The sequence below is a fragment of the Eublepharis macularius genome, chromosome 9 (genome assembly GCF_028583425.1).
Source record: "Eublepharis macularius isolate TG4126 chromosome 9, MPM_Emac_v1.0, whole genome shotgun sequence".
NCBI lineage: Eukaryota > Metazoa > Chordata > Lepidosauria > Squamata > Eublepharidae > Eublepharis > Eublepharis macularius.
Window position 1 is genome coordinate 38,739,002 of NC_072798.1, and position 26,141 is coordinate 38,765,142.

General features: G+C 41.9%; 1 protein-coding gene across 1 annotated transcript in view; it reads left to right on the forward strand.

Moving 5' to 3' along the window:
- The window catches only part of CACNA1I (calcium voltage-gated channel subunit alpha1 I), a 367,159-nt gene that overhangs the window by 322,483 nt on the left and 18,535 nt on the right, over positions 1 to 26,141 (forward strand). Inside the window, exons 23-30 of the mRNA XM_054988139.1 lie at positions 643 to 732; positions 4,781 to 4,973; positions 6,072 to 6,223; positions 8,517 to 8,626; positions 11,449 to 11,582; positions 12,501 to 12,571; positions 21,257 to 21,335; positions 25,316 to 25,437. Of these exons, the coding sequence (XP_054844114.1) occupies positions 643 to 732; positions 4,781 to 4,973; positions 6,072 to 6,223; positions 8,517 to 8,626; positions 11,449 to 11,582; positions 12,501 to 12,571; positions 21,257 to 21,335; positions 25,316 to 25,437 (951 nt within the window). The remainder of the gene's footprint in view (positions 1 to 642; positions 733 to 4,780; positions 4,974 to 6,071; positions 6,224 to 8,516; positions 8,627 to 11,448; positions 11,583 to 12,500; positions 12,572 to 21,256; positions 21,336 to 25,315; positions 25,438 to 26,141) is intronic.

Consider the following 26,141-nt stretch of genomic DNA (forward strand, 5'->3'; position numbering starts at 1 on the left):
AGTACCGGTCTTTTTTTTGTAATTTTCTAGACTTGAAAGCAGCTGAGTGAGAGGAATAATTTCTGACTGGAGAACCAGCATTGTGGGGGAGGAGAGTTAACCACCATTTCTTTAATTCCAATCCATGTTGCCTGCAGCATGGTTTTTTTTTTCTTTTTTGCTGCTCATTTTCATAGGGTTGCCAACTCCAAGCTGGGAAATTCTTGGATATTTGGAGGTGGACCAAGAAGACAGCAGGGTTTGGGGAGCAGAGGGACCATAGAGTCCACTTTCCAAAGCAGCCATTTTCTCCAGGTGAACTGATCTATGTAGTAATTCTAGGAGGTCTCCATGCCCCACCTGGAGATTGGCAACTGTACATTTACATGACTGGGCATCTGAATATGGATCCCCAACATGATCGTGCATAGTTTGGCTCCAAGTCGGCAACCACATTCAGTTGATCTAGTGCTTCTCTATGGATGGGTTTCTCAGAGGACAGTTGATTCCTCTTTCTCTCCCCCTCTTTCTCAAGTAAAATCTTGCCCCGCCCTGACCCCCTCACTCACTGATCGGTTTGAGGAAGGAGGAAATACTTTTAAACCCTGAGCTTTTAAACCCACCCAAAATGCTTCTTGTCTGAAAAGGTTTCTTGTGTTGCAGGCTCTGATGTCTCTCTTTGTGCTGGCTTCCAAAGATGGCTGGGTCAACATTATGTACAATGGACTGGATGCTGTTGCTGTTGACCAGCAGGTATAGAAGCAACTTTCCTAATTGTTCCCATTGCTTTGGCCTTGGCTCTTAAGTGGGCTGCATTAGCCACCTTTGAGGAGTCCCAATAGCTTTGTTTTGCAGCTCCACCCTCCCGGCACTTCTGTGAGTGATGAGAAGTTCTTGGACAAGTGCTCTCCCTTTAGATGAGACGCCACTGGAGACTGGCATTTCGTGTTTCTCTGATATCTGTTTATTTACAAAGGTAAACATGAAGCATTAGGGGAGCAGATAGGAATCCAGATTGACAATAGTAGCCTCTAGAGGAGTATCAGTTTAATAAAAAGCAAGCAGCATCCACCTGAAGCTCCCAAGGCACTGTCAGGTTATGGCAGATAGACCCCTGTACCATTACAGCAAGAATCCAGGCTCTTGGCTAAAAGGTTTTATTCAGGAATCAGATCATTTCCACAGATATGTCCATAAGATTACTCAGAAGCAAGGTAAGCAACTAAGCAGTAAAAACAGGTTGACAGGAATGGCAACATGTGGGAAAACCATTCCTCTTAAAAAACGCAATTACTCCCTTCCCCCTCCCATCAGTAAAACATAACTTTTGGCGCAAACCCGTCCTAAGAACTTCTCACATATTTTAACTATCAAGTCTAGACACTAGAAAGCAGGAGATTAAAGTTGAAACACAGTAATTCATGGGAACGAGCAGTGTACAAGGTCAGAGGCACTGAGAGCTCCCCAAGCCATTAGATAAGACACCTGCAGCTTCAGTAAGCCTGTGAAAGCAAAGCAGTTATGGCGTTGGCAATATGACATGAAAGTACAGCATTAAACACTAGTTCAGAATAACAGGTCAGCATCAAATAATGGCATGGATGGGGCACAGACATGACAGGCACATTCTTCTAGTCCATTGCAAAACTCAGACCTTTTCTTTTTTACTGTTTACATTGTATTTTTATTTTATTTATTTATATTCGATTTATATTCTACCCTCCCCCCACCAGCAGGCTTAGGGCAGATTACAACCAACATACAATTTAAAATTACATTAAACAGTTAATACAGTTTAAAAACCATAAAACATTCAAAATTGCATATTTAAAATACATATATATATACATAGCGGCACAATAATCCAACTGACCACCCTTTAACCATCTCCAGAGCATCCTAGCAGGGAATAGTTAATAGGGGGGGTGCGTTATCTCAGCAGTATCTCAGCAAACTGTTTTTCTTCTGCCATACATTCCCATACACATAAACACTCACACTGCAAAATACTAGTAGTAGCCAGCTGAAGAAATATCTTCTAACCATTAGTGCCCACGGAGGAACATCAACTGATCATCACTTAACAGTATTTGTTAACATTTTGGTACTATCCCTTTCCATTTTTCTGCCTTTTCCACAAACTTTTCTGATTTGCTATATGTGCAACTATCACCTTTTTATACAAAGGTGGAATATCTTTTTGATCACTAGCCCTCACATGTCTATTCGTTTTGGAAAAACTTGCACTGGTCAGTTTCCTCTCCTTTTTTGGTCCTGTAATGGCTTTTTGGTAACAGCCCCTGTCCTTTGTGGCATGACAATATGCTGTTCTGATGTATAACCACTTGCTGCCAACTCCCCCAGAAGCAGGGTTTTTCACCATTGGCAGCTGAAACTTGCTGCTATTCTGTTACCTTTAATAATGCAAGATCACTTTCCTAATGCAAATGGCAGTAGCACAGGACAAAGCAGTGTTGCTGATATATTACAGCCATCACTGCAGATTTTCTTGATAAGGCAGAGAATTTTTCAGCTGGTCTTGTCTGATCAATTTGGAGAAAACCATTTCCAGTGCAACAGCTCTAAGGCATCCAGAGTATGCGGACAAACAGAAGTTGCATCTACTCTGGAATATTAGGGTTGCCAACTCTGAGTAGGTAGGGAAAGTCACGGAGGTTTAGGAGCACAGCCTGGAGAAGGCATGGTTTGGGGGGGGGGTGCTCAGTATTGATGTGATTCACGCCAAAGCAGTCATTTTTATCCAGAGGAACTGATCTCTGTAGTGTGGAGGTTAGTTGTAATTCTGGGAGATCCCCAGGCCCCACCTGGAGGTTGGCAACCGTAAAGAATATGCCTATTGCAGCATAGGAAATATGTTACAATGGGCTGCATGAAGGCATACAATTCTGAGGGGCTTGACTAAAGAAAGATTCAAGACTTCCCGTTCTTAGGGCCTTTGTAACTGACCCCTTTTGATAGCTGCAAATATGCAGTTGTGTACACAGTTGCTACTCGGGGGAATTTATCTGTCACTCCTCTAGGCCATGCTTCTGCTGAAGGGGTTATTTTTTATCACACAAAAAGATTCACAGTCATCACTTTAATTCTCAGCCATATGTGCAAGGGCCACACAATCTTGGTAGAAACTATTGAGCATTTCTTTTTTTTCTGTGTAATTTATTCAGATCTGAGAAGGAAATTTCTGGACCCTCACTTGAATAAGAAGTCTGTTCACTCTTCTAACTACCATTTAATGACTTTGTTAGAGGACCTGGATTTTAATACACCATTGGATGTGTGTAAATATATAGCTGCTGCAATTAAACATCATTTGTTTCAATTAATATTGAACGGCAATAACTTTTTAATCCTGTTGCTGTTTTTAATGTCTATTAAACAGCAATAACTTTTTAGTCATATTGCTGTCTTTTTCTGGTTGAAAAGCCTATTGGCTTTAAGACCTAGATGGGATAAGATTCACTTTAATTCAGATGGTGTAGAAGTTCCCTGCTAGCAACTCAAATTCCCAGGCACTTATGGTCCCAGTTCAGATCAGGACTGCTATGCATTGGAGAATGGGCTTAAGTTCTCCCCCCCCCCCCACCACAGTAACCATTTTCCCAACCTGAAACAGGGCTTCAATTTACCACATTGTGGAAACTTTTGTTTATTTCAATCTACTGTAAGATTATGGAATGCAGCAGATGGCAGCACTTTGGGGCTTATCTCACATTGCCATCCAAAGCGGAGTTGCTCCCTTCTAAGTCCATTGAAGTCAATAGATTCCACATAGGATGGCACTGTTAGGTGATCAATTTATCTCTCACAGACCCAAAATTCTTTCTCTGCAAGATATTCTAGTGCCTGTAGTAATTTCTAAAGGTATGTTTGCTTTAATGATTGTGTTTGAATCGCCATTCTTTGTGTACAGCTAAATAAGTTCTTTATAAAATTATTATAATTATCCTAGACTTTCTGATGTTGTAATAATTGTTCCTGGGTTCAGCTATCAAGATGTAACTTGGCCATCTGTATACTACTGCCGTTCTCCTTAGCCCCTCGCTCCACATGTTAAGGAACTTACTAAACTCTGACGCTATTGTTGTTTTAAGTTCACAGATATGCAAGAAAGAAACTACCATTTTAGAAACTGTTTCATATATTTAGATCAATATATGAAACAATCCAATAAATAAGGGAGCCTACTTTTTAAAAAATTGATTGTAGGGGGGTAGATGGACTGATTATTTGGATTTTCCCAAGTGCTTTGAAATTGTTCATAATATATACAACAATTATGCAAGTTAGGCCGATGTTATTCTCCTTATATTACAGATGATGGGCTTTAGACAGGATAGGACTGGGAACAGTGGCTTACTGAAGGCCCACCAGTGACTCAGGGATTTCCCAGCTCATTGCTCATGATGGTTGTTGTGGGTTTTCCGGGCTGTATTGCCGTGGTCTTGGCATTGTAGTTCCTGACGTTTCGCCAGCAGCTGTGGCTGGCATCTTCAGAGGTGTAGCACCAAAAGACAGAGATCTCTCAGTGTGCCAAGACCACGGCAATACAGCCCGGAAAACCCACAACGACCATCGTTCTCCGGCCGTGAAAGCCTTCGACAATACATCATTGCTCATGCTCGTAACTTTGCAGTCTACAAGCTCATGAATTGGTTCCATGTCAGTTAAAGAGTTGTTTGTGGCATCTTGGTCTTTTTCCTCGTCATAATTTGATATACAAAACCCAACATGCCACTGGTAGCCGTTTCTATCATTTCTGTGTGTTTGTTTTTAATTCCAGCCTGTGACCAACAACAACCCTTGGATGCTCCTCTACTTCATTTCCTTCTTGCTCATTGTCAGCTTCTTCGTGCTCAACATGTTTGTAGGGGTGGTGGTGGAGAATTTCCACAAATGTAGACAACATCAAGAAGCAGAGGAGGCCCGCCGTCGAGAGGAGAAACGCCTGAGGCGTCTAGAGAAGAAGCGTAGGAGTAAGGAACAACCTAAGTGTTTGGTTGGTTCGTAGGCTGAGGTTTTCTGAGAAAAACCTTCTTCTTTTTTTCCAAAAAAATTATCGATACAGTGTGCATGGGTGTATGGTTGTTGAGAGTCTCCGAGCCACTTGCCTCTTGGTAGAATGCCATTGGATTGCTGCCAGATGCTTTATTAATCTTGTCTTTTCACCATCCCTAAGCCCATCACACTAGTGTAAGCACAAGAGTGGGGCTATGGGAAATTCCCTCTCAATGACCTAGTAATAGCAAAATATATTTTCATTTTTAAAAAATGGCTCCCTGTCTCTACAAGCTAACACAAAATGAAGGAACATGTTGACTGATTTCTTTTTTCACAAGGATGCAGTTCCTTCTTCACACTTTCAGAGACCAAGACCCTTTCTAAATAACTCTGCAACATCAGCTGTCTCTTGGGTTCAGTGAGCCTCTAGCATTAACTACCTTCTGACAAATTAATTCACAGTATGCCAAAACAGAGCAAAAAAAGAAGAAAAATATTATTTGTGTCTTGTATCCTAGCGTGGTTGTTCCTGAAATGGTTTCACTCATTTTGTTCCAAGGCAAACTTGGAAGCAACGGAATTCACATCTTGGTGTGCCTCTGATTTATGTTGCGTTTCCTTGTAACTCAGTGAAAGAAACACCCAGAATGGACCTAGAACTGAAGCCATTCTTTCCTCACCCACTTTCTTGTCTCATATCTTTTCCCTTCATCAGATTTTCTTCTCCTTGAGGAGTTTGCTCCTTTTTATCATTTGAAAACTTAAATTGTTGGGGTATGAAATGCTGGTTTAATACCATTTCCACAAACACAAGACTAACAAATTATTTCTGTCACTCCCTCCCTCTCTCCTCTCCTTCCATTATTCTCTTTACTCATTATCTTCATTTCTCTTTTCTTCCCATTTATCTTCCACTTTTAATATTTCCTTCCCTTCTCTTACTGCCTTGCTTGCTTTTTTTAATTTCAACTTCTCCCCTTCTGCCCTTCTTTTCTTTTTCTCCTTTGCAATTCTTCCTCCTATCCCTTTTCCATTCCTTTTCCAATCTCTCTGCTCCCTCACACCCATTGAAGAAGCGCAGCGCTTGCCGTATTATGCCACCTACTGCTCTGTCCGCCTTCTCATCCATTCAGTCTGCACCAGCCACTACTTGGACATCTTCATCACCTTCATCATTTGCCTCAACGTCGTCACCATGTCCCTGGAGCACTACAACCAACCAATGGTGAGTTCAAGGGACCTTATGCCTTCCTCCCTCTCCCTTGCAGTCCTTCTCAGTTTTCCACAAAAAGAGTGCTTCTAGCAAAAAAGAAGAAGAAAACAATAAATGTCTAGTGGAAAAAATTAGAACTTGGCAGTTATTGCAAAATGTGTTGGAACAGCCTGAATCGCTGAGAAGGCCAGTCACAGACAGAAGGACAACTGTTCCATTTGCCATTCCTTTGTACCTGTCATTCTTGCTTTCTCCTCTCCAATCCTTATATCAGACAAACTCACCAGAATAGACACATGCTTAATCATTATATTGGTTTACTAGAGTCACTCACTTAAACTGTGTTTTACTCTATTGGTTAAAAGGTGGTGGAAATTGCTGTGCAAAATTTTCTCTGAGCCAATCAACTGGGATGATTTTAGTAGATCAGTACAAACTAGTTGGTGGTCCTTGTTCTTTTAAACTCCATCTCTATTTTCTCTTATTGAGTAATGCAAGGAATGCTAGCACAGTAAATGCCTGGATTTACAGTCTGTAATTTGCCACAAGGTGGATGAAATGTATATTCCTTGAATCAAGACCCCCCCCCCTATGCCCCAATTAGCTGCATGCTCAAGGGAATGCATTATCTAGAGGGAGAGGGGATATCATGAGAGATCTTGAAGAGAAAATTCTGTCTAATTCTTGTAAACCAGAAGGATATAGATCTGTAATGGAGGTACTATGTCTGCCAGGACATAGCTCTGTAATGGAGGGGCTTGGTTGTGACAGGAATATGAAGGTGAGATCCTGGCAGTAAAACTATATAATCTGAAACATATAGAAGGGTTTTCTTTCTTTGCCAAACATCTCACTTTTGCTGTGTTCACATATATCAAGAAAGCCTGTCCTCTAGAAATTGCCAAAATCTAATTTATATCTGAAGCGCCAGGACTACAGTCATTAACTCATCTTCTCTTTTTCTTGGACTTCAGAAGCAAATCTGATTCTCGACTGCTACTTTCTGTGCTTTGTATTAGAGCAAAGGAATTAAACTTAGCGTACAGTATTCCTGAAACCCAGCAATTCTTTTGGTCTGCTCTGGTTTATACTGCAAAGTTTGTGATTCCATATCCTTTCTCCTTGTATCTTCACTAAATTTTCCACTATGGAATATCTCTCTCTTAGCCCTCTGCTTATGTCACTTTCATAAGCTGTCACAAGAAGGATAATTACACTTTGACTGCATGAGTCTTGCATAATCAAATGCTGATGGATTGCTATAAGATGCTCAGAGGGAAGGAATAGCTGATATGCAAAATGTAATTATTCAGGCCTCTTTGGTGAATTGCAGAAGCTCCGCACGAGTGAACTACCTGTGATAAACTCTTAAACGTGCTGTAGAAAAGTTAGTTCTCAACTTCCAAAATAAAGGTCAACCACCAATAGGTTGAGGGACACTCCCTTATTTTTAATCTGTTGTTACTGAGAAAGCCATGTTATAATGCTGATGAGATGCTTCCTGATTATTTTGACTTTTCTCATACTACCCACTTTTCATTAACACAGTGAAAGTTTAAAGCAGAACAGCTTGGAAGTCTTTTGATTTGGAATACGGTATCATTCATCTGCAACTGTGTAGCTATCATTAGGATGTGCCTTTACTAGCCAATTGTTGCACAATATATTCTAGTCCATGCTATTTTACTTATATAGTCTGTGTCTAATACCATGCCCTGCCATGGTTTCCACTCTGCTAGAGGGTTTTTAGATATAAAATGAGTATTGCAGAAATTGGTTTTACCACAAAATTCCCTAGCATTTGGTCATTTGGGCAAACATTTCACATTTCCTTCTGTATTGGCCATACTCATATCTCTCTTCCTCGTACATGAATAGCAATTTTAATAATGTGATTAGTCTTTCCAAACTATATAAAGAGATACACATACAGATATGCACAAATGTGTGGGGGTGTTTGAAAGTACAATCCCAAGTAAAGTTACACCCTTCTAATTCTATTCCACCAAATGGGCTTAGATGGGTATAACTTTGCTTAGGATTGCACTAAACCTGCTTAAAAATACTGTAAAGGAATAGCCAGTTATTATTAAACAGGAAAGCCCATATGAACAGTAAACAAGGTTATGACATGCAAAGTTTATCAATAAGAAACAAAATGGAGGTGAACAAGTATAGACATGGCCTTTAATGCAGGTTCAGGGATTTGGTTGCAAGCTAAATTTCAGCCTGTGTTTTCTCCCCTCAATTACAGACTGGCCAGGGAGTTTAATGCTATTAATGTTCCCTTTCCTTCCATCCCTAGTCTCTGGAGACTGCCCTCAAGTACTGCAACTACATGTTCACTACAGTCTTTGTGCTGGAGGCCGTTCTGAAGCTTGTGGCCTTTGGGTTGAGGCGCTTCTTCAAAGACAGGTGAGCAGGAAGGAATGTAAGTCGTGTCCTCACTCCTCTGTTTGCAGCCAGCTGGGTGACCTTGAGTCAGTCACAGCTCTTCCAGAGCTCTCTCAGCCCCACCCACCTCACAGGTTGACCATTGTGGGGATAATAATAACATGTTTTGTAAACTGCTCTGAGTGGATGTTGTCCTGAAGAGTGGTATATAAATTGAATGTTGTTGTTGTGTGGGGTATTGAAAATAAGAGGCAAACCAGTCTGGGGTCTTGGTTTGAGTGGCACAACCAAACAGTATCTGAACAACAACTGCATTCTAAACAGCAGTGAAAACCCACAGGACTCCTTCCTGATCTTCTTTGCAGTTGACAATATATAGATTTGTTCTTCTGTGTTCTTTCCCATCTAAACAAGCGATTAAGTGGGAAAACAAAGTAAACTGTTTGGCATAAGTAGTACTGCAGTGTGTTGGAAATTGACTTGAATGCAGAATCCTTAAGGTAATCCTGCAGTTTGTTTTTTAAGAAATCTTGAAAACCTATTTTTTGTAATTTTTAAAATTTTTTATTGAAACTATAACACACAAAACATTACAAAACACATACAGTCAGAATTAGTAACAGATAACAATGAAGCAAACAACATCTTATTAAAATACAAGAAGTTATAACTAATTAATTACAGCTTATTACAGAATATTCTTACAATATCTAACATAATGATAACTCACATATTTGCATACTTATGAAAGCGTTTTAGGCCAGGTAAAGAACCGTTACTTTCAAGATATTCAAAGAATGGAAAGTATTTCTCTATAAAATTTGTAGTTTTGGAAAATTTTCTACTTGATAAATTTTATCATAGAATTTTTCTGAGATAAAGTGATCCCAAATTTTTGTGTACCAGATGTCAATTGTAGGGCTGGATTTCGATTTCCATAGAGTAGCTATTGCACTGTTAGCAGCTACTAGTAAAGTTGCTATCAAGTCTTTCCTTAACTTGGGTATATGGGCCTTGGTATGTGTCCCATTGGTCTAAGAGAAGAATTTCTGGAGACAGTGGAACTTCGTATCCCGTTATTTGTCGAATTTCTTTTAGGACCTCTTTCCAAAACAATGCTATGTATTGGCATCTCCACCTATGTTTACAAAGAAAGGCACAGCGAACAAAAGAAGTCATGATGGAGAGTTTAGTAATACATCTTCACTGAGCAGAACTCCCCTGACACTTCTTATTACCCTGTCCATCTCTTTAGGTACATATGTGTCATCAAGTTGCAACTGACTTGTGGCAACCCAGCAAGAGGCTTTCAAGGCAAATGAGAAGTGGTTTGCCAGTGCCTTTCTCTGCAGAGTCTTCCTTCCAAGTTCCGACTCTGCTTAGATTCCAAGATCTGACGAGATTGGACTATACCATGCTGCCTTCTCTCTCGTTCATCTCTTTACCTTTACAAAATGACCATTCCTCAATATTCTGTGTATCTCTTTATCTCTTTCCCTAACCAATATCAGAATACAACAGCTGCTCTACTTGCAGAAGGAACTAACCAATATCCAGCATCTCCACTTAAATAATTTGAGGTAGCAGAGCTGGGAAAGACTTCTGATGGAGACCTTGGAGAGCTGCTGCTAGTGAGGGTAGATATTACTAGCATTGATCTGGCTCAGTGTAAGGCAGCTCCATATTTTTAATATATATAAAAAAACAATTTTAGCAATAAAACACATCAAAACAAACAGCTAAAATAAAGTGTTACCCAAATAGGAGGTCTCCTCTGTAATTAGTTGGGGGAATTAGTATTAAGGAGGCAAGCGAGAGGAGGTAACTGGGATCCTCAACTTATATTTAAAGGGATTATTCCCTTAAAGAACTCTCAAATGAATCAGGCAGATGTTCAACCAGAAAGATTTCTTTTATTAACAAGAAATATAAGGAAAACATACAGAATACCACACACAGCACACATAACCTGCTAACTTAAGAAAATCAGGGAGGAAAATGGAAGAAAGCAGTTTCAGGGAGGACAATCATTACCAGTTTCAAAGAGCAGAGGAGTCTGCAGAGGCAGTAAAACTACCAGCATTTCATGGAGAAGAGAAGAGGCCCAAACAGATTTGGGGGCATATGGATGGATCCAGAACACACACACACAGCACATGGCTGGGGAGCCCAGTTATAGGGTTAAATGCTCCCTGAGGGGAAAGCTGGTGTCTTTGCCCCCAAAACAATGGCTCAATGGCTATCTCTGGAGGTGGTCAATGGAGTCCGGAGAGGTTTCCTAAGGTGGACTATAGGTGTGAAAGGTGCTTGATGACCCTTTTAGCACCGTGTGGGGAAAGCTACCAGGTTTGCTGCATAGCTTGGGTGTTGTTTGATTATGGTAGATAAGTGAGGTGAAGCAAGGTTGGGTGTTAATGCGATGAGTCAGGACAGGAGCTTCCTGGAAGCCTCATTGTTGTAATTTATGAATCTCTCTGGGGCAAGGAGAGGGCCGTTGGTCAGCCAGCTGCTCTGATTCACTTCCTGGTAATTTTCCAGGCTCCTGTCCCATTGGCATCTATTCTGCCTTGGGCCAGGCAGCGCCTTGCGCTTATGAGGAAGAGAGTTTATGATATTTCATTGATAAACTGCCCTCTCAGCATTAGGAGGGGGTCCGACTGCTAACAAAGGATGCATGATTAATTCCCACCCCAAAGTTTCCAAACATTGGATTAGTACAAAATCCTACACCCCCTGTTCTTAAAATGTACCTAGTCTGAAAGCATCCTTATTTAAAGAATAAATTGATTCTCATCTTTAAGTGAAGCAGAAAAGACTTTCTTTACCTTTACAATTTCTTAAAGGTGGAACCAACTGGACTTGGCCATTGTTCTACTCTCTGTCATGGGCATCACGCTTGAAGAGATTGAAATCAATGCCGCCCTTCCCATCAACCCTACCATCATCCGCATCATGAGAGTGCTGCGCATTGCCCGAGGTGAGAGACGGATCAGTATAGTATAAACTATAGTATAAACTAACCACAGCCAGTGTGGTATAGTGGCTAGAGAGGTGGACTAGGATCTGGAAGACCCAGGTTCAATTCCTTGCTCTGCTTTGGAAGCTCACTAGGTGACCTTGGACCTGCCACACCCTTTCGAACTAATCTACGTCATGAGATTGTTGTGAGGAAAAAATGAAGGCAAGGAGAATGGGGTACGCCTCAGTGTGTATAAATGAAGTGAAATGAATAAATAATAACCAATAGCCTTAATATGAGGCAGAAAATGTATTTGGAGAAGATAGGGTTGGTTGGCTTGGGAGATTCCTGGAAATTTGGGGGGGAAGTTCCTGTGGAAGGACTTCGGTTTCTCCTAGACTCTGTGGTATATCTTAAGGTCCACCCCCCCAAAGTTGCCATTTTCTCCAGGGGAACTGATCTCTGCAGTCTGGAAATCAGTTGTGATTCTGGAGGGACTCCAGGCCCCATCTGGAGTCTGGTAACGCAGAAGGGGAGATAGGGCAAGATTAAATGACAAGATCCTCTTTGTTAAATTCTGAGTGCTTCTGTACTTTGCTTTCATCTCTGCATGCCCAAGAATCACCCAGAAGCACTCGCGAAGGAGCCTTTCTCCTGCTTTTTTTCTCCAACTTGACACTTGGGAAGTGGAGAGAGAAAATAAGCTATGAATTACCTTTGCCTGTTTGAATAGACAATACTGGTCTTGATGGACCAAGTCTTATTCATTTTATAAAGCGAAGGCAGTTTCATGTGCGTTTATGTATGGAGGGAAAGGTTTACCTAGTCGAATTAGGGAGGCAGAATAGCCACAGCACTGCAACTTAATATTAGTGGATGAAATGCAAAGCAATGTACTGTCCCAACACCGACACTGTGCCCTCTTTCCCATGACAGTCCTGAAGCTACTGAAGATGGCAACTGGGATGCGGGCTTTGCTAGACACCGTTGTGCAAGCACTGCCACAGGTAAAAGTAATCCATGTTTTTAAAAGATGCAATTCTGTACGAGTCCTTCAGTTCAAGTGCAAAATTTTAACTATCATGCAGGCTGAAGTGGTCTTAAATGAGCGGGAAGAAGAGTGAGGCCTGAACTATTTCCAGCATTAAGAGTTTTATACTCATTTACATAGAAATAAAACAAACTGCACTCAAGAGGACTTACTACCAAGAAAGTATGCATGGGATTGTGTGATCTCTTAAATGTCCTGAAATAATAAAACAACGTGAAATTTTATTTTCTAATATCCGTTCATTTCAGAGTACATACCATTCTTTTTTTTCCAGATTCATCTCACAAATATAATGTTCAAAACTTATATGTAAACATTTTTAAAAGTACATAGGAAATGAATTTGGTGGGGGGGGGGTTGCTAAGCCAACTGTGTTGGTGCAGAAATGTGAAAATGTCTAGCGTACTGATTAAAACAATTGAAAATCAAGTTTACTAGTAAAAAAAGATTTCAAAGGACAAGTTTGCAAGTTTCGTGGAACAGAGACCTTAAGGTCTGATAGCATCTTCTTATTTTATACCATTTACTGCATTTTCAGCATTCTCTAGCAGTCTGTTGCTTTTGTAGAATCTCAAATGGTGACATGTCAGTGTGTTAAACACTAAAGAGCCCAGTTTCAACTAGACCAATCTCAGGTGGTTCTAATGCAAAAATAGTGAAGGTGAATCCAGCAGGGGGACCTTTGGAGAAGCAGAGATTTGCTCCATCCCTAATTCTGTATGTCTGTCACTTACACAAATGCTATAATTGCTCAACAAAGCTAATGTCTGTTAGCTACACTGACTTTCATTTTGCTTTTCTGGAAGAAAGCTGATATTCAGGTAATTAGCTTTTTAGTTTATCTTCCATTTGAGCCTCATTTAGCACAGTGCTTACACCGTTTTTTACTGTGACTTTCCTCATTTAAAAAAAAAAATCACATAATGCCCTAGGGCTAGGTGTGCTCTGCACTAGGAATGTGTGCATTATGTAGTCCAAATAAATAATGCAAATATGCAGAAAGGCACTTAATTATGGATCATGTGTTCTGGTTGCAACATTTTCAGTATTTGAAATATATTGGCAGGGACTGGCTTGGCAATGGGCAAAGGAAGTCAGTCTATGGCCATCTTTGTTTTCTCAAGCCTTGAGCAATGACCGCCTCTACATTTTTAGTATAATCTCTTCAAATGTAAAGGCTAGAAACTAATTTTTCAATACTGTGATTATTAGGTCAGTCAAGACCCTTGCACCCCTCTTGAAATCCAATAACCCACCTCCAGAAGGGGAGTGGGGATGCCAGGGAAACAGAAGATCAGAAGAAGGTCAGCTGCCCTCCCCGCTCTAGTCCTGATTGTGGCTTGCTCTAGGCTGAAGTCAGATTGTCAGAATGAAGGCAGGTTCTCCAGCAGCTGCAAAGTCTAGGGCAGAATCCCTGGAGCTGCATTTGGCCAAGCAAGAAGCTTGAAGATGTTGTTCCTGCAAAGGTGGACTGATGGCTTAAGTACGCTTGCAGGGAATGATGTGTCCAAGTCTCAACTCTGGAAAAACCTGCTGCACTTAAAGTTGCCATATTTGATTGTGGCATTGGATCCCCCATCAAGGCTATAATGCTTCTTGGGACTTTAGAGGGTAGATCAGAGGAGGCTACTGCTTTATTATGAGTTTAGTGGTGGGCCAGGTACGGACAGGAGTGATGTGCTTTTGTAGTTTGGTGTAGTGGTTAAAAGCGCAGGACTCTAATCTGGAGAGCCTGGTTTGATTCCCCACTCCTCCACTTGAAGCCAGCTGGGTGACCTTGGGCCAGTCACAGTCTCTGGAGCTCTCTCAGCCCCACCCACCTCACAGGGTGTTTTGTTGTGGGGATAATAATGACATACTTTGTAAACTGCTCTGAGTGGGCATTAAGTTGTCCTGAAGGGCAGTATATAAATCAAATGTGATGATTATTATATTATTATTTCTTACCTGACATTTTGAGCAATACAAAGGGGGTGAAAGTGACATGAGAAAGCAGAGTACAAAGTGAGAGTGGGGGAGGGGCTAAAACTGATAGCCATCAGTGTAGGAAACATGAAGCCAGGAGGGTGTAACAAGAGGAATTTTTGTGCAAGCATATGTGTGGAAGTGCATAATAAGCATTGATCTGTTTATAGTATAGGGACAAAAATGTGTATGGCCATAGTGGGCAACTAACTGGATCCATATCAGAGCTGAGTCAAGACTAAAGGGCTGGCAATCTTCACTCATCCCATTTATTCTTCCCTCGAAAAACACACATGCAAGACTGTTTCCCTCCCTATCCTCCCTTTGCACAAACAGCAGAGAAACAAAGTCTCTTTGGCAGAGTGTTCCTCTAATTTTGCCCCTTACTTGCTCACTTCCATTCACTGTGACTTGGCTTACATATGTGTCCCTCAGATTTCTTTTCTCATGATTGTAAAACTAGTGCACCAAATAAAACTTTTTTAAAAAAGGCAGAATAAGAACAGACCTTTGTCTGCATCTTAATCTTCCTCCTCTTGTTCTGCTGCTTTCTTCCTAATTCCTATTCAGTTCTAAAGAATCTTGTCCCTTGAGAAGCAATGTCTCCTCCTAGAGGGGCTTGCTTTGCATGGAAAGAAATGTCACCTGAAAGGCAGCATCTGGATGGGGGGGGGGGTGTTCATGATTTTCAAATGGCAGCTGCTCAAGAGATACCTGAGATATTGATGTTCTTGCTCTCACCGGTACCGAGCTAGATGCTAGCTGAAGAAGTACCTGTGATGGATTAGTGGCTTGAAAAACTGGGCATGAAGAAAGTAAGCAAACTCTTTGCTACTTTAGAGAGAATTGTTAAGCAGGGGATAATGACGCCAAAGAGGTCTGTTGATCATAGATCACTCATTCAGGAAGCCCCAAAGAGACAAGTTATCTTTTCTGTTGGCTAAAAAATCAAGATAACATTGTCAGCGTTTGTGAGTGTGGTAAAGCTGAGGGCAGAATTTGATGAAAGAGTAGGAAGTCCATGACTGGCTCTCCCACTTTTGTTTTGTTTTTTTAAGATGCTAATGGAAACCCCAGGGTCCTCAAATAGGATAGGCTTTGAAACTGAAGCAGAAGTATCCCTTCTGCTCATGCTGTTTCCCATTTCAAATCTGTCTTTCCACCATGCTGCTATTTGCCCCATAGGGGAATACATAGAGGTACCTGTATGGAGAGGTCTCCCACTGTTGTGTCTAGTTTAGTATACTGATTCTGTCCTGCACATCTCATATTCCTATCTTCAGTGTGCTTCCGGCTAAGCCCCATAATGCAAGACCATTAATTGTTTTCCAGACTGCAGATTAAAGCCCTGGCCTTTTGTGTGCACAAATTGGGTAGTTTGGGGAAGGGCCGCCATCCATTGCCCAAACTGCACAATGGAAACAGACAATGCAAGATTTCTATCCTCAGCTGACAAATGAAGGGAATTATGGCACAGAATGTCTTCCGTTCTCCAACTCAGATGCAGCATCTGTGCCATAGCCTGGAGCTGAACTTAATCTTCTGGATGCCTGCCTTGTGGCTCAGCCACAGAGCTTTTCCTGCTCTGTATATATCCACACGGCTGATTGACATGAACATTTCTGAAGTGGTGAAATCCTCACGTTGCCACCTCAGTTTCGCATGAGAAGCCATTTCAGTGAATAACCCCATGTCAATTTTTTTAAGTTATCATATCAAAGAAACCCTTTTAAAAACAAGGATTTTATTTTGTTTTTTCACTTAAGGGCCATTTCAGACAAATGGTTCTCATAATGGCACTAAGGTAATTCATCCAGCATGTGAGGATTGTACCATGTCAAAAATGACATGTGAATTGATTCATAATTATGGCATAGGTTAAGGTAGAGGACACAAGGTTGGCAGTTGCTGGAAGAACAATATCCTATCCTTTAAATATAGGTTTACAGAGATGTTATTTACCTCCAAGCCACAAAAAGCTTTAGTTGTTCATTTCCCAAAATTAAGCCTTTATTTAAAAGCAGGACATTTTTATTCAGGGCTCTTGGCAACCTTAATACTCTATGCAGGTCACAGAATTTTTATTGCCGGTGCATAATCAATAATTTTGCCAGGTGCTGGAGAATCCCAGCTTCCTTTAAAAAATATTTAGCTCTCTCTGTTGCAGAAATAGCCATAGTAGCCAGAATGAAGGCCATCATCAATGTATTTAATTTTAAACATGGCCAAATTCACCTGCCGAAGTCCTGCACAGGGAGAGGTGAAGTGAGGGAGGCAGTGCCCAACACATTCAAGGAGAGGGAGGCAGCACCCAGCCAATTGCTTAGGCAGGCTGCTTCTCCCTCACTCCTTCCCCTTTTGGGGGGCAGGGCAGGCTCAGATAGACTGTTCCTCTTTTCTTCCCTTCTTTGTGGGGTGGGGCTAAGGCGGGTTGGAGGAAGGGTTTTTTTTTTTTACTCCCGATCTACCTCAGTTTATAAGGTTGCTTTGAGGATAGAATGAAGAAGAGGAGAATGAAGAAGCTGCTTTGGATCACCATACAGGAGAAAGCAGCCTTATACTGAATGAAACCATCTGCCCATCAAGATCAATATGGCCTACTCAGACTGGCAGAGGTCTTTTACATCTTTGCCTGGTCTTTTTAACTGGAAATGCTGGGGACTGAACCTGTGACTTTCTGCATGCAAAGTAGGTAATAGCAGGGCTTTTTTTCAGCAGGAATGCAGTGGAGTGGAGTTCCAGCACCTCTTGCAAATGGTCACATGGCCGGTGGCCCTGCCCCCTGATCTCCAGACAGAGGGGAGTTTAGATTGCAGTGGCATGGAGGGCAATCTAAACTCCCCTCTGGCTGGAGATCAGGGGGCGGGGCCACCAGCTGTGTGACCATTTTTGTCAAGGGCGATTTAAACTTTAAAAAACTCCCCCCTTGTTCCAGCTGACCCAAAGTGACATCATTGTGTGGTCCTGAGTTCCATCACTGAGTTCCACCACCTCTTTTCCCAGAAAAAAAGCCCTGGGTAGTAGTGAAAGCAGAACTGCTGCAGAGTTATACGTGCAGAGGGCCAAATACACATTACATACAGATGCACATTATGGCCCTTTTGCAACTCAAACAGCTGCTTCCAGAGGGGCAATCTGTCATGGACCAGGGTACCAGCTCTTCCTCATGGGAGTGGGAGTGAATATCTGAAGATTTACAATAGAATAGAGACCCTTGGACTGCCTACTATGAGACCCTTCTTTGTGGGGCCAAGGTAGACTCGGGGAAGGTTCCTACTGCCTAACACCAGCACTCCATCTTGTCTAGATGCAGCTTCAATGTGTTCATCTACCTCCAGACAACAACAGCATCCAATCACTGGGTAACACAACTCCAACTACTTTCTTTGGATTTTATGCAAGAGAAAATACTGAATTGGGAGTCATAAGCAGTATATTGATGACACAGAACCCCAAAATGAAAAACAATTTCCCACTGATTGCATGTAGATATTTAAAAGCATTGGTGATACGATAAACATATGAAGCTGTCTTACACTGAAACAACTTATTGACCCACCTGGCAGCCATTCTCCAATGTCTGAAACAGAGAACATTTATTCTTAGCATCTGCTATCTGGGTTCCTTTAAATGGAATGAACCAGAGAAGCTCCTCATGCAAAGCCTGACCTCGCTGTGCCCTCCCCCCAGGACTCCTCAGGCAAGTTGCTAGTGAGAGAAGCAGGAGTCCCACAGTGCTTCCCTATCCAGTTGCCCAATCAAGTAGGATAGGAACTATTACAAAATGTTGCCCTCAAATTATCTGCCACTAAAAGATGTTTCTGAAGAGTTTAAGCTGGATATTTTCCTGTGCACTGAGGAAGTCTAAAGAGCACTGTGCACTTTCTGTTGGATCTTCTTATTCCTTTAGCAGGCTAAGGGCAGATTCATTTAATAAAGTTACATTATAGAGTCAGTAAAGATGAAGACACAGTTAAGGCTGCGTTGAGAGTTTCACTCAAGGCAGTAATAAAATGTTTCACTTGTAAGTGATTGGGTTGCGTTTCCATATTTTGCACATGGACTCTTCAGGGGACAACCAAATTATCCATAACATTATTCTGTTCTCAAAGATTTATTAACTCTGGCAGAACAAGTACTTCAAAATTAGCTCAGTTTCTCTGATGCTTTTTTCTCTGAACTTTTGGCTGCCTGCTCTCCCCCCGCCCTTTCTCTGCATTGGGCTTCTTGTAAGCCACATCAATCCCTTTCCCGCCTGCACTAAAAGTGTATGGAACTGTGGTACCAGCTGGGAGGGAGGTGGAGGTGGTGCCATCTGCACATTACATTACTCCTGCTTTTTTTAGGGGAGCATCTTATGTTTCTGATTCTAAAATAGCGGCCTGAAAATCCCCCTTTCAAATACGCCTCCATGCAGAGTTCAATAAGGGTAGATAGGTGTAAATCTGGAGATGATGGTGGAGGATTTCAGATATCACCTTTATCTATGTTTCAGATTTTTCAGAATAAAATAACAAACAACAACATTTGATTTATGTACCACCCTTCAGGACAACTTAACACCCACTCAGAGTGGTTTACAAAATATGTCATTATTATCCCCACAACAATAATTGCCCTGTGAGGTAAGTGGGGCTGAGAGAGCTCCGAGAAGCTGTGACTGACCCAAGGTCACCCAGCTGGCTACAAGTGGAGGAGTGAGGAATCAAACACAGTTCTCCAGATTAGAATCTTGCTGCTCTGAACCACTACACCAAACTGGCTCTCAAATAATGTATTGAAAACTATACTATCACATACAAGAGTCCAAAGCTGCATTCAGATGTTAGCAACATAGTTTGTTTAAACTTGTGCAACAAATCCTGGTTCATCTACAAGATGGAAACAACCAACTGTGGCTTGTGCACAAACCCTGATTTATTTGTTTCTTGTTTCCTCTCTGTTTCCTGGAATTGCATCTTCCTTATACTGCTGTCTCTGTGGCCAAGCAGCAGCAATGGTTATTTTTCAAAAAACTATGTTTTGCAAATGCAGATGTCTCAACAAACCACAATGAGTACAAACTGTAATTAATAAACCATCTTCAAACTTGAGTTTGAATCCCAGTTTGGGGTCAGATATGTACTCCTGGTTTGGTTTGTGATCAAACCAAAGTTTATCAAAAAGTTACATTTCTCAGCCCTAAGGCCCGCTTTAGGTTTTTTTTTCTTTTGAAGTATTCAGCATCTTCTTGGATTAAAAGAAATTTAATAGTATGAAGTTTGCATGTTAATTATGTGTTCTGGGATTGTATGATTCCATCCTTAGTTTTTGAGTGACCAGCTCAAGGCTAAATTTAGCCAACCATTGTACATGTTGCAAAGTGTTTGTGTTTCTCCTACTCCTGATTGCTGAACAGTATGTAAGGAGCACAAATTGCAGGTTTCCCTAACTCACCTACTCTCCCACAAACCTCCACCCTAATTTGGATCAAGGGACAATGTACAAAATCACTATTTTTGCTCTTGGTAAAAAAATGGTGAGGGTGGAGGAGATAAAATAATGGGACAGCCCTGATTGTATCTTTCCAACATTGTTTAAAAAGCAATACTAACCATGTGAGGCCCTGAACTTAAGCCATTATGCAGAGAGAGAGGAGGGTTAACTGGCCCTTCCCTAGCCCTGAGCACGCAACACCTCCATGCGTTCACTCAATGTATAGAAAGAGTGAGTGAGCAGAAGCCCACTAGCTCTGCCTTCACGCATCCATTGGCGCATCAGTGCTGTACCTACATGTGAAGGAAGTGTTTTGTACATACGTTTCTTCCCCATGATTGAGAACACTACTTTTCAAATGTCTCTGACTATGGGGTGGGGCTGGGGGAGAATATGTGTGCTTACTTCCTCCATATATATGCTTACAAACTGGCATTCATGAAGAGATGGGGGGGGGCACATATTCATGTCTGCTTTCCCTCTCCACGTATTGACTGAATGCACAGAGCGGGGACAGCCACCCTGTCTTTGCCTTTTTTTTTTCTGTCTAGGGCTAATGTCACAGAAGTATTTATTTATTTATTTTATTTTTGTCATTTATACGCCGACTGTCTCATTGAGACTCAAGGCGGATTACACAGTATGAGCTTAGTACAATCAGTATCAAGTACATTTCAATACAGTATCAAGGACATTTCATAAACAATGCCATAGGGTAAATATAAACAAGTTTACAAAGACATAGCGTTAGCAAGCCTCCAATACAGAGTTGAAGAAATGCTGAAACAGAACATAATTCTAGGACTAACATTTGACAACATGAAGCACGGTAGTGCATAGGAGTACATATTTAAAGCAGCAGATAGTATGTAAGGCAAAGTTCACCACTACGGTCCCTAACTCATTAGTGAAGCATCTGAGACTTCATCCCTACAATACAGCCCTCCTATCTGAGTACTTATCTGTTGCAGCTGATAAAGTAGCTGTACACCTTCCTCAAAGACAGAATCACTACTGCCCCAAGGCCATTTATGGTTCTTCAGTGTCATGTCTATTTTGGTCCATAGCTACCCATTTTGTCAGATCTGTGTCCTAATAAAGAGCTAGAGAGCCAAATCTGCTTTACCTCTGCTTGAGTCTTGTCTCTGATATGACTTGGTCTTGCTTGTATTTGACTGAAAATGAAATTATTTCCTTCTAGGTGGGGAATCTTGGATTGCTCTTCATGCTTCTTTTTTTCATCTATGCTGCTCTCGGAGTGGAGCTCTTTGGAAAGCTTGGTAAGTTTCCCAACATATATTTATGCGAGTCACAGAATTTAAGATGAGTGAAGGATTTCCATAATGTACCATGTTTCACACTGATAAAATAACAGACCTGCATTTCCCAATAGTCTTTCTCCTCTCCAAGAATCGAGCGTGACTGAGGGGTTCTCTTGCATTACTTATCATCCACACAGTCTGTTTCAAAAATGGGTGGCTCTTGTTTTTTATGCAGCTACGTCAGTGAGTTGTTAAGACAGTGATCACTTTTCATTTTGTATCTTGGGCAGTGTCCAAGTGAGTGTTGTATTGTGCAGGGAATCTACAATGATTAGTCAGTTGCTGCAGGCAATCCAAATATCTTTCTTCTAGCTACTGCCGTCTGCAGCAATTGCGCTGACAGTGTTTTCTCTGCGCTTAAACCACATACTGCTGCTGACAAACATGCACCCCCCACCCTCCCGAATTGGGAAAGATCCTTAGTTGCCACTCATACATTATACAGGGTAATGTTCTGGAGGGAAATTACTATGAGATAAGCTGTGGCCCTCTTTTCTTCCTCTGGGAGAGTTTGTAGTAGATTTGGACTGTTAAATGGTGATACTGTGGGGAGATTCAAGGGGAACTGTTGCCTTTGTGAAGTCCCTAGAGACTGAGGGGAGGAAGAAGTACAGGCAAGAGATAGAAGCAGCCCTTCTGCAGAAATTGGGAGAGTTAGTTTCTACTCTGGGGTTGCCATCTCTGGGTAGGAAATTCCTAGAGATATAAGGGTAGAACCTGAGGAAACCAGGGTTTTGAAGTGGGGGGGGGGGGACCTCAATGGCCTATAATGCCATAAAGTCTACCCTCCAAAGCAACCATTTTTGGTAGGAACTGATATGTATAGTCTAAGAGACTAGTTATAATTCCAGGAGTTCTCCAGGGCCTCCCTGAGGCTTGTCTCAACTCCTGCCTGTTAACCTAACAGTGAGCAGGGAGGCCGGTTCATGAGATAGGCAAAGGAAAAAGGCACAGCTAGGAAACTAAAGATAAAAGGCAGGGGGAGACTAGGAAGAAAGTTGCTCATTGGTTCTCTCTGGCTAGAAAGATAAGCCTGGGACCAAGAAGAAAAAGAAGTGGGTGTATTTAACCCCTTTTCATCGGCAGGCAGACGGCAAACAATCCTATAGCTTGTCCAGGGCTTTTTTTCAGCTGGAACGTGGTGGAACGGAGTTCCAGAAACTCTTGAAAATGGTCACGTGGCTGGTGGCCCCGCCCCCTGATCTCCAGACAGAGGGGAGTAGAGATTGCCCTCCACGCCGCTTGGAGGCGCGAAGCGCAATCTCAACTCCCCTCTGCCTGGAGATCAGGGGGCGGGGCCACCAGCCATGTGACCATTTTCTCAGAGGGCAGCCCACTGAGTTCCACCACTTCTTTTCCCAGAAAAAAAGCCCTGAGCTTGTCCCACCCTGTCTCACACAGGTGGTGCCACACACCTCTCTTCCCTCTAATCCCTTCTTTAAATTTGCTTTTCCCAAGATTCCTTCAGTTCAAACCTGAGCAATCCTCTTTGTCCACTGAGATGTTCATTATATGAATGTGTGCATTTGTTCACATTCATCCCTTGCTACTTTTTGTATCTATCATATTTTTATCCTGCCCTTTGTCCAAGTTGCTCAGGACAGAATACATGTATCTCTTCTCTTCCATTTTCTCCTCATAGTAATTCTTAGACTGAGAATGACTAGGCTACTGTGCTAATTTGAACCCAAGTCTCTCCAGTCTGACACTAACCCTGTCACCGCCCTGCTCCTGGATCCCCATGCCTCTCCTCGTTCCTTTGCCTGTATCTCTTCCCTCCTTCCACTCCCTTTTACTCTGTAAAGTATAATTTATAGTAAACTTTGATAGTATAATAATAACTGTAATTGTATATACACAGCCCCCTGTAGCTCCTCAGAGAAATGGCTATTAGAATTTTAACTTTGATCTTTTGTCACTGTCTCTTGATCTCAAAGTTACCCTTTTTTAATGGAAAGTTATATTAGCTTTAATATCAGCCTGCTGTATCATTACCACAACCAGGCATTCTGGGAACTGCAACGACATTTAGTGATTTGCTAGCCGCTTAAAGGCTGCTGAATTACACTCATTCTTTCAGGTTCTCAGATTTGCCTTATGGAAAAAGGAGCACATCTACATGAAGCACTTAGATTAGTCATTTCTCTCTTGAAGGCAGGAGAACAAACATAGCCAAGCCCCAGTTGCTCTGTCAGCATCGCAGGAAAGTCTTGGCTCCAACCTGGCTAGCAGTGACAACCCTGTTGGCTCGTCTATTGCCTCCTCTGCACCACTTCCTGGTGGCCATGCAGGAGGAAGCAGTGAGTGTGCTGACACCCATTGTTGCCACTGCCAGCCAGGTGTGGGTCAAGTGGCTCTTGCAGCTCCACAGGGGCCACTCAAGCAGGCCCTTTCTTGGGCCATTTTATTCTCCCAGTCTGCCCCTGAACCAAAGAACACTCCTTAAGAAAAAAAGATTCAATGTATTTCAGATAACAAAACAGAAAGTATTCTAGCCTTTGTTAAACTGCATGATCACTAGTCCCACTGTAATCAGAATGTAAGAAATTGAAACAGACCTCAGCTGTTACATGAACTTTATCCAGCAATTGTCTTTAAGTATAGAAAAATATCCATGGCTTCAGCCAGACACAAGAACCTTGCGTATATCTTTTGTAACAGGAATACTATTCTTGGAAATCTCCCAAAATATGCCATTTGGAGCATATGCAAAAAACAAAAATTCCCCCTAATTCGGAGGAAGGACCCTGTTCCTTTCTTACAGCTGATGATTCGAAGGTCTTTGCAACACCAATTGCATTTAGCCAGAGTCGTTATTTATTTGTTAAATAGTACCATGCTCTTCTTTTCTCCAAAGAGCAACATGGTGGTTTACAGTGGACTCCACAATAGAATTAACCCCTACTTAGCCCATTGAATTCAATGGCCTGAGATGGATGTAACTCTGCTTAGGATGGCATTGTTAGCCACATAGCAGCCCTGAGAGATCGATTAGGCTGATAGGTATTGTCTTGATGAAAGCTACTCTGTGAGTTTCATAACTAAGTAGAGCTCTAAAGCTGGGTTTCCCACATTATTCTACGGGGGATTCCGCTTACAGCTACGCTTGTAGACATAATTGTAAAGAAGCTTATACAAGGTCTTCAATTACACTTGTCAATATGACTTCTTGATAAGAAATTACAGATGATTCCCTGTACAGGGACTCCACTCTTGTTCTTAGAAGCTATATAATTTATCAGGTGGGTAGTCGTGTTGGTCTGCAGTAGAAGAGCAAGATTTGTGTCCAGGAATACCTTAAAGGTCTTTAAGGCATCCCTGGATTCAGTTCATGCTATATAATGTATGTGTATACCAATTCAGTAATGAATCCAGTGGGAATGATCATCCATTTTGCAATTACTGCTTTAAAGAATACAATACTATGTGGTTTTAGTATTATAGGGATAATATGGACATACCAGTAAAATTGAAGCTAAGCATCTCTCATATCTAAGTGGATTAAAAGTTCGGTTGCTTATTTTGTCAGTCTTGCTGTTTCTAATACCTGACTCCAGTGCATTTGCTGAATGCATCTTGTGCAAGCTAATTGTCCATTAATTTTAATAAGCAATTCAAACATAGAGTTTTTGTAGGATCTAAAAGCAAATCTTTTTGCTTTAAAAAAGCTATAATGGAAGGTATCTTTGGAAAGCAGCTATTATTTTAAGTATTGCAGGAACCCAAGATTTTTCATGTTGACAAAGATGTTGGCCATTTCAGCCATCTCAGTGTGTTGGCCATTTATCGTGCACATAAACTATTTTTAATGTAGGCTCTAGTTCAAAGCCAGGGTTCCAAGAGGAGAAATGTCACAAAGAGCCACCTTATCAGCTCTTACCCTTCCCTGCAATATAGCCATTTTTTTGGTTATTCACCACTAAATTCCTTCTTTCCAGTATGCAATGATGAGCACCCTTGTGAAGGCATGAGTCGCCATGCCACCTTTGAGAACTTTGGGATGGCCTTCCTCACACTTTTCCAGGTCTCCACTGGTGACAACTGGAATGGAATTATGAAGGTAACTTGGACCACTGATGGAACATGTCTCTTGCCCCAAGAAATGGTGTCCAGAAATGGATCAGCACATTGAAAGTGTGTGTGTGCAGCATATATATGTGTATGTCTATGAGAAAGGGTGTGCATTCAGGAAGAACTAGTGAAATTTGAAGTAACTACTTGGATAGCAAGCACAGGCCATTTACACTCAGGATTTCTGCAATAGGTCATCTGAAACTACTCAGTCATGGAGAAGGGAAATGGTAGAGGAGGTTAGGGGTGGAGGAACATTACAAACATCTAATTGTGCCTGCAAATGTGTGGGTATTGTCAAGAAGGTTAACACTTAATTGGGTGATGAAAGGTTCTTGGCAGGTAGAGGTCTCTTCAAGGCCTGCGGTGAATTATCAGAGTGTGTGTGAGTAGGGATCCCAGACCCCCAGTGGGAGCAGGTGATCCCCCGCCTCCCCTCCCCCCTCCCCGCCCCCACTTACCTAACCAGTGGGGGGGGCGCACCTTCCCTGCAGACTCCCCCGTGGCGCTGCACACTCCCGTGCACAGCAGCCACCAGGACTGGGCCCATTTTGGCCCCAATCTTGGCAGCTGCAGACCATGGGAACGCTCCTGCACTCCGCAGCGCCTGAAACCGGGCCTGATCCACAGCAAAACGGGCTCATTTTTCGGGTGCTGCGGAGCACAAGAGAGCTCCTACGCCCCGGAGATCCC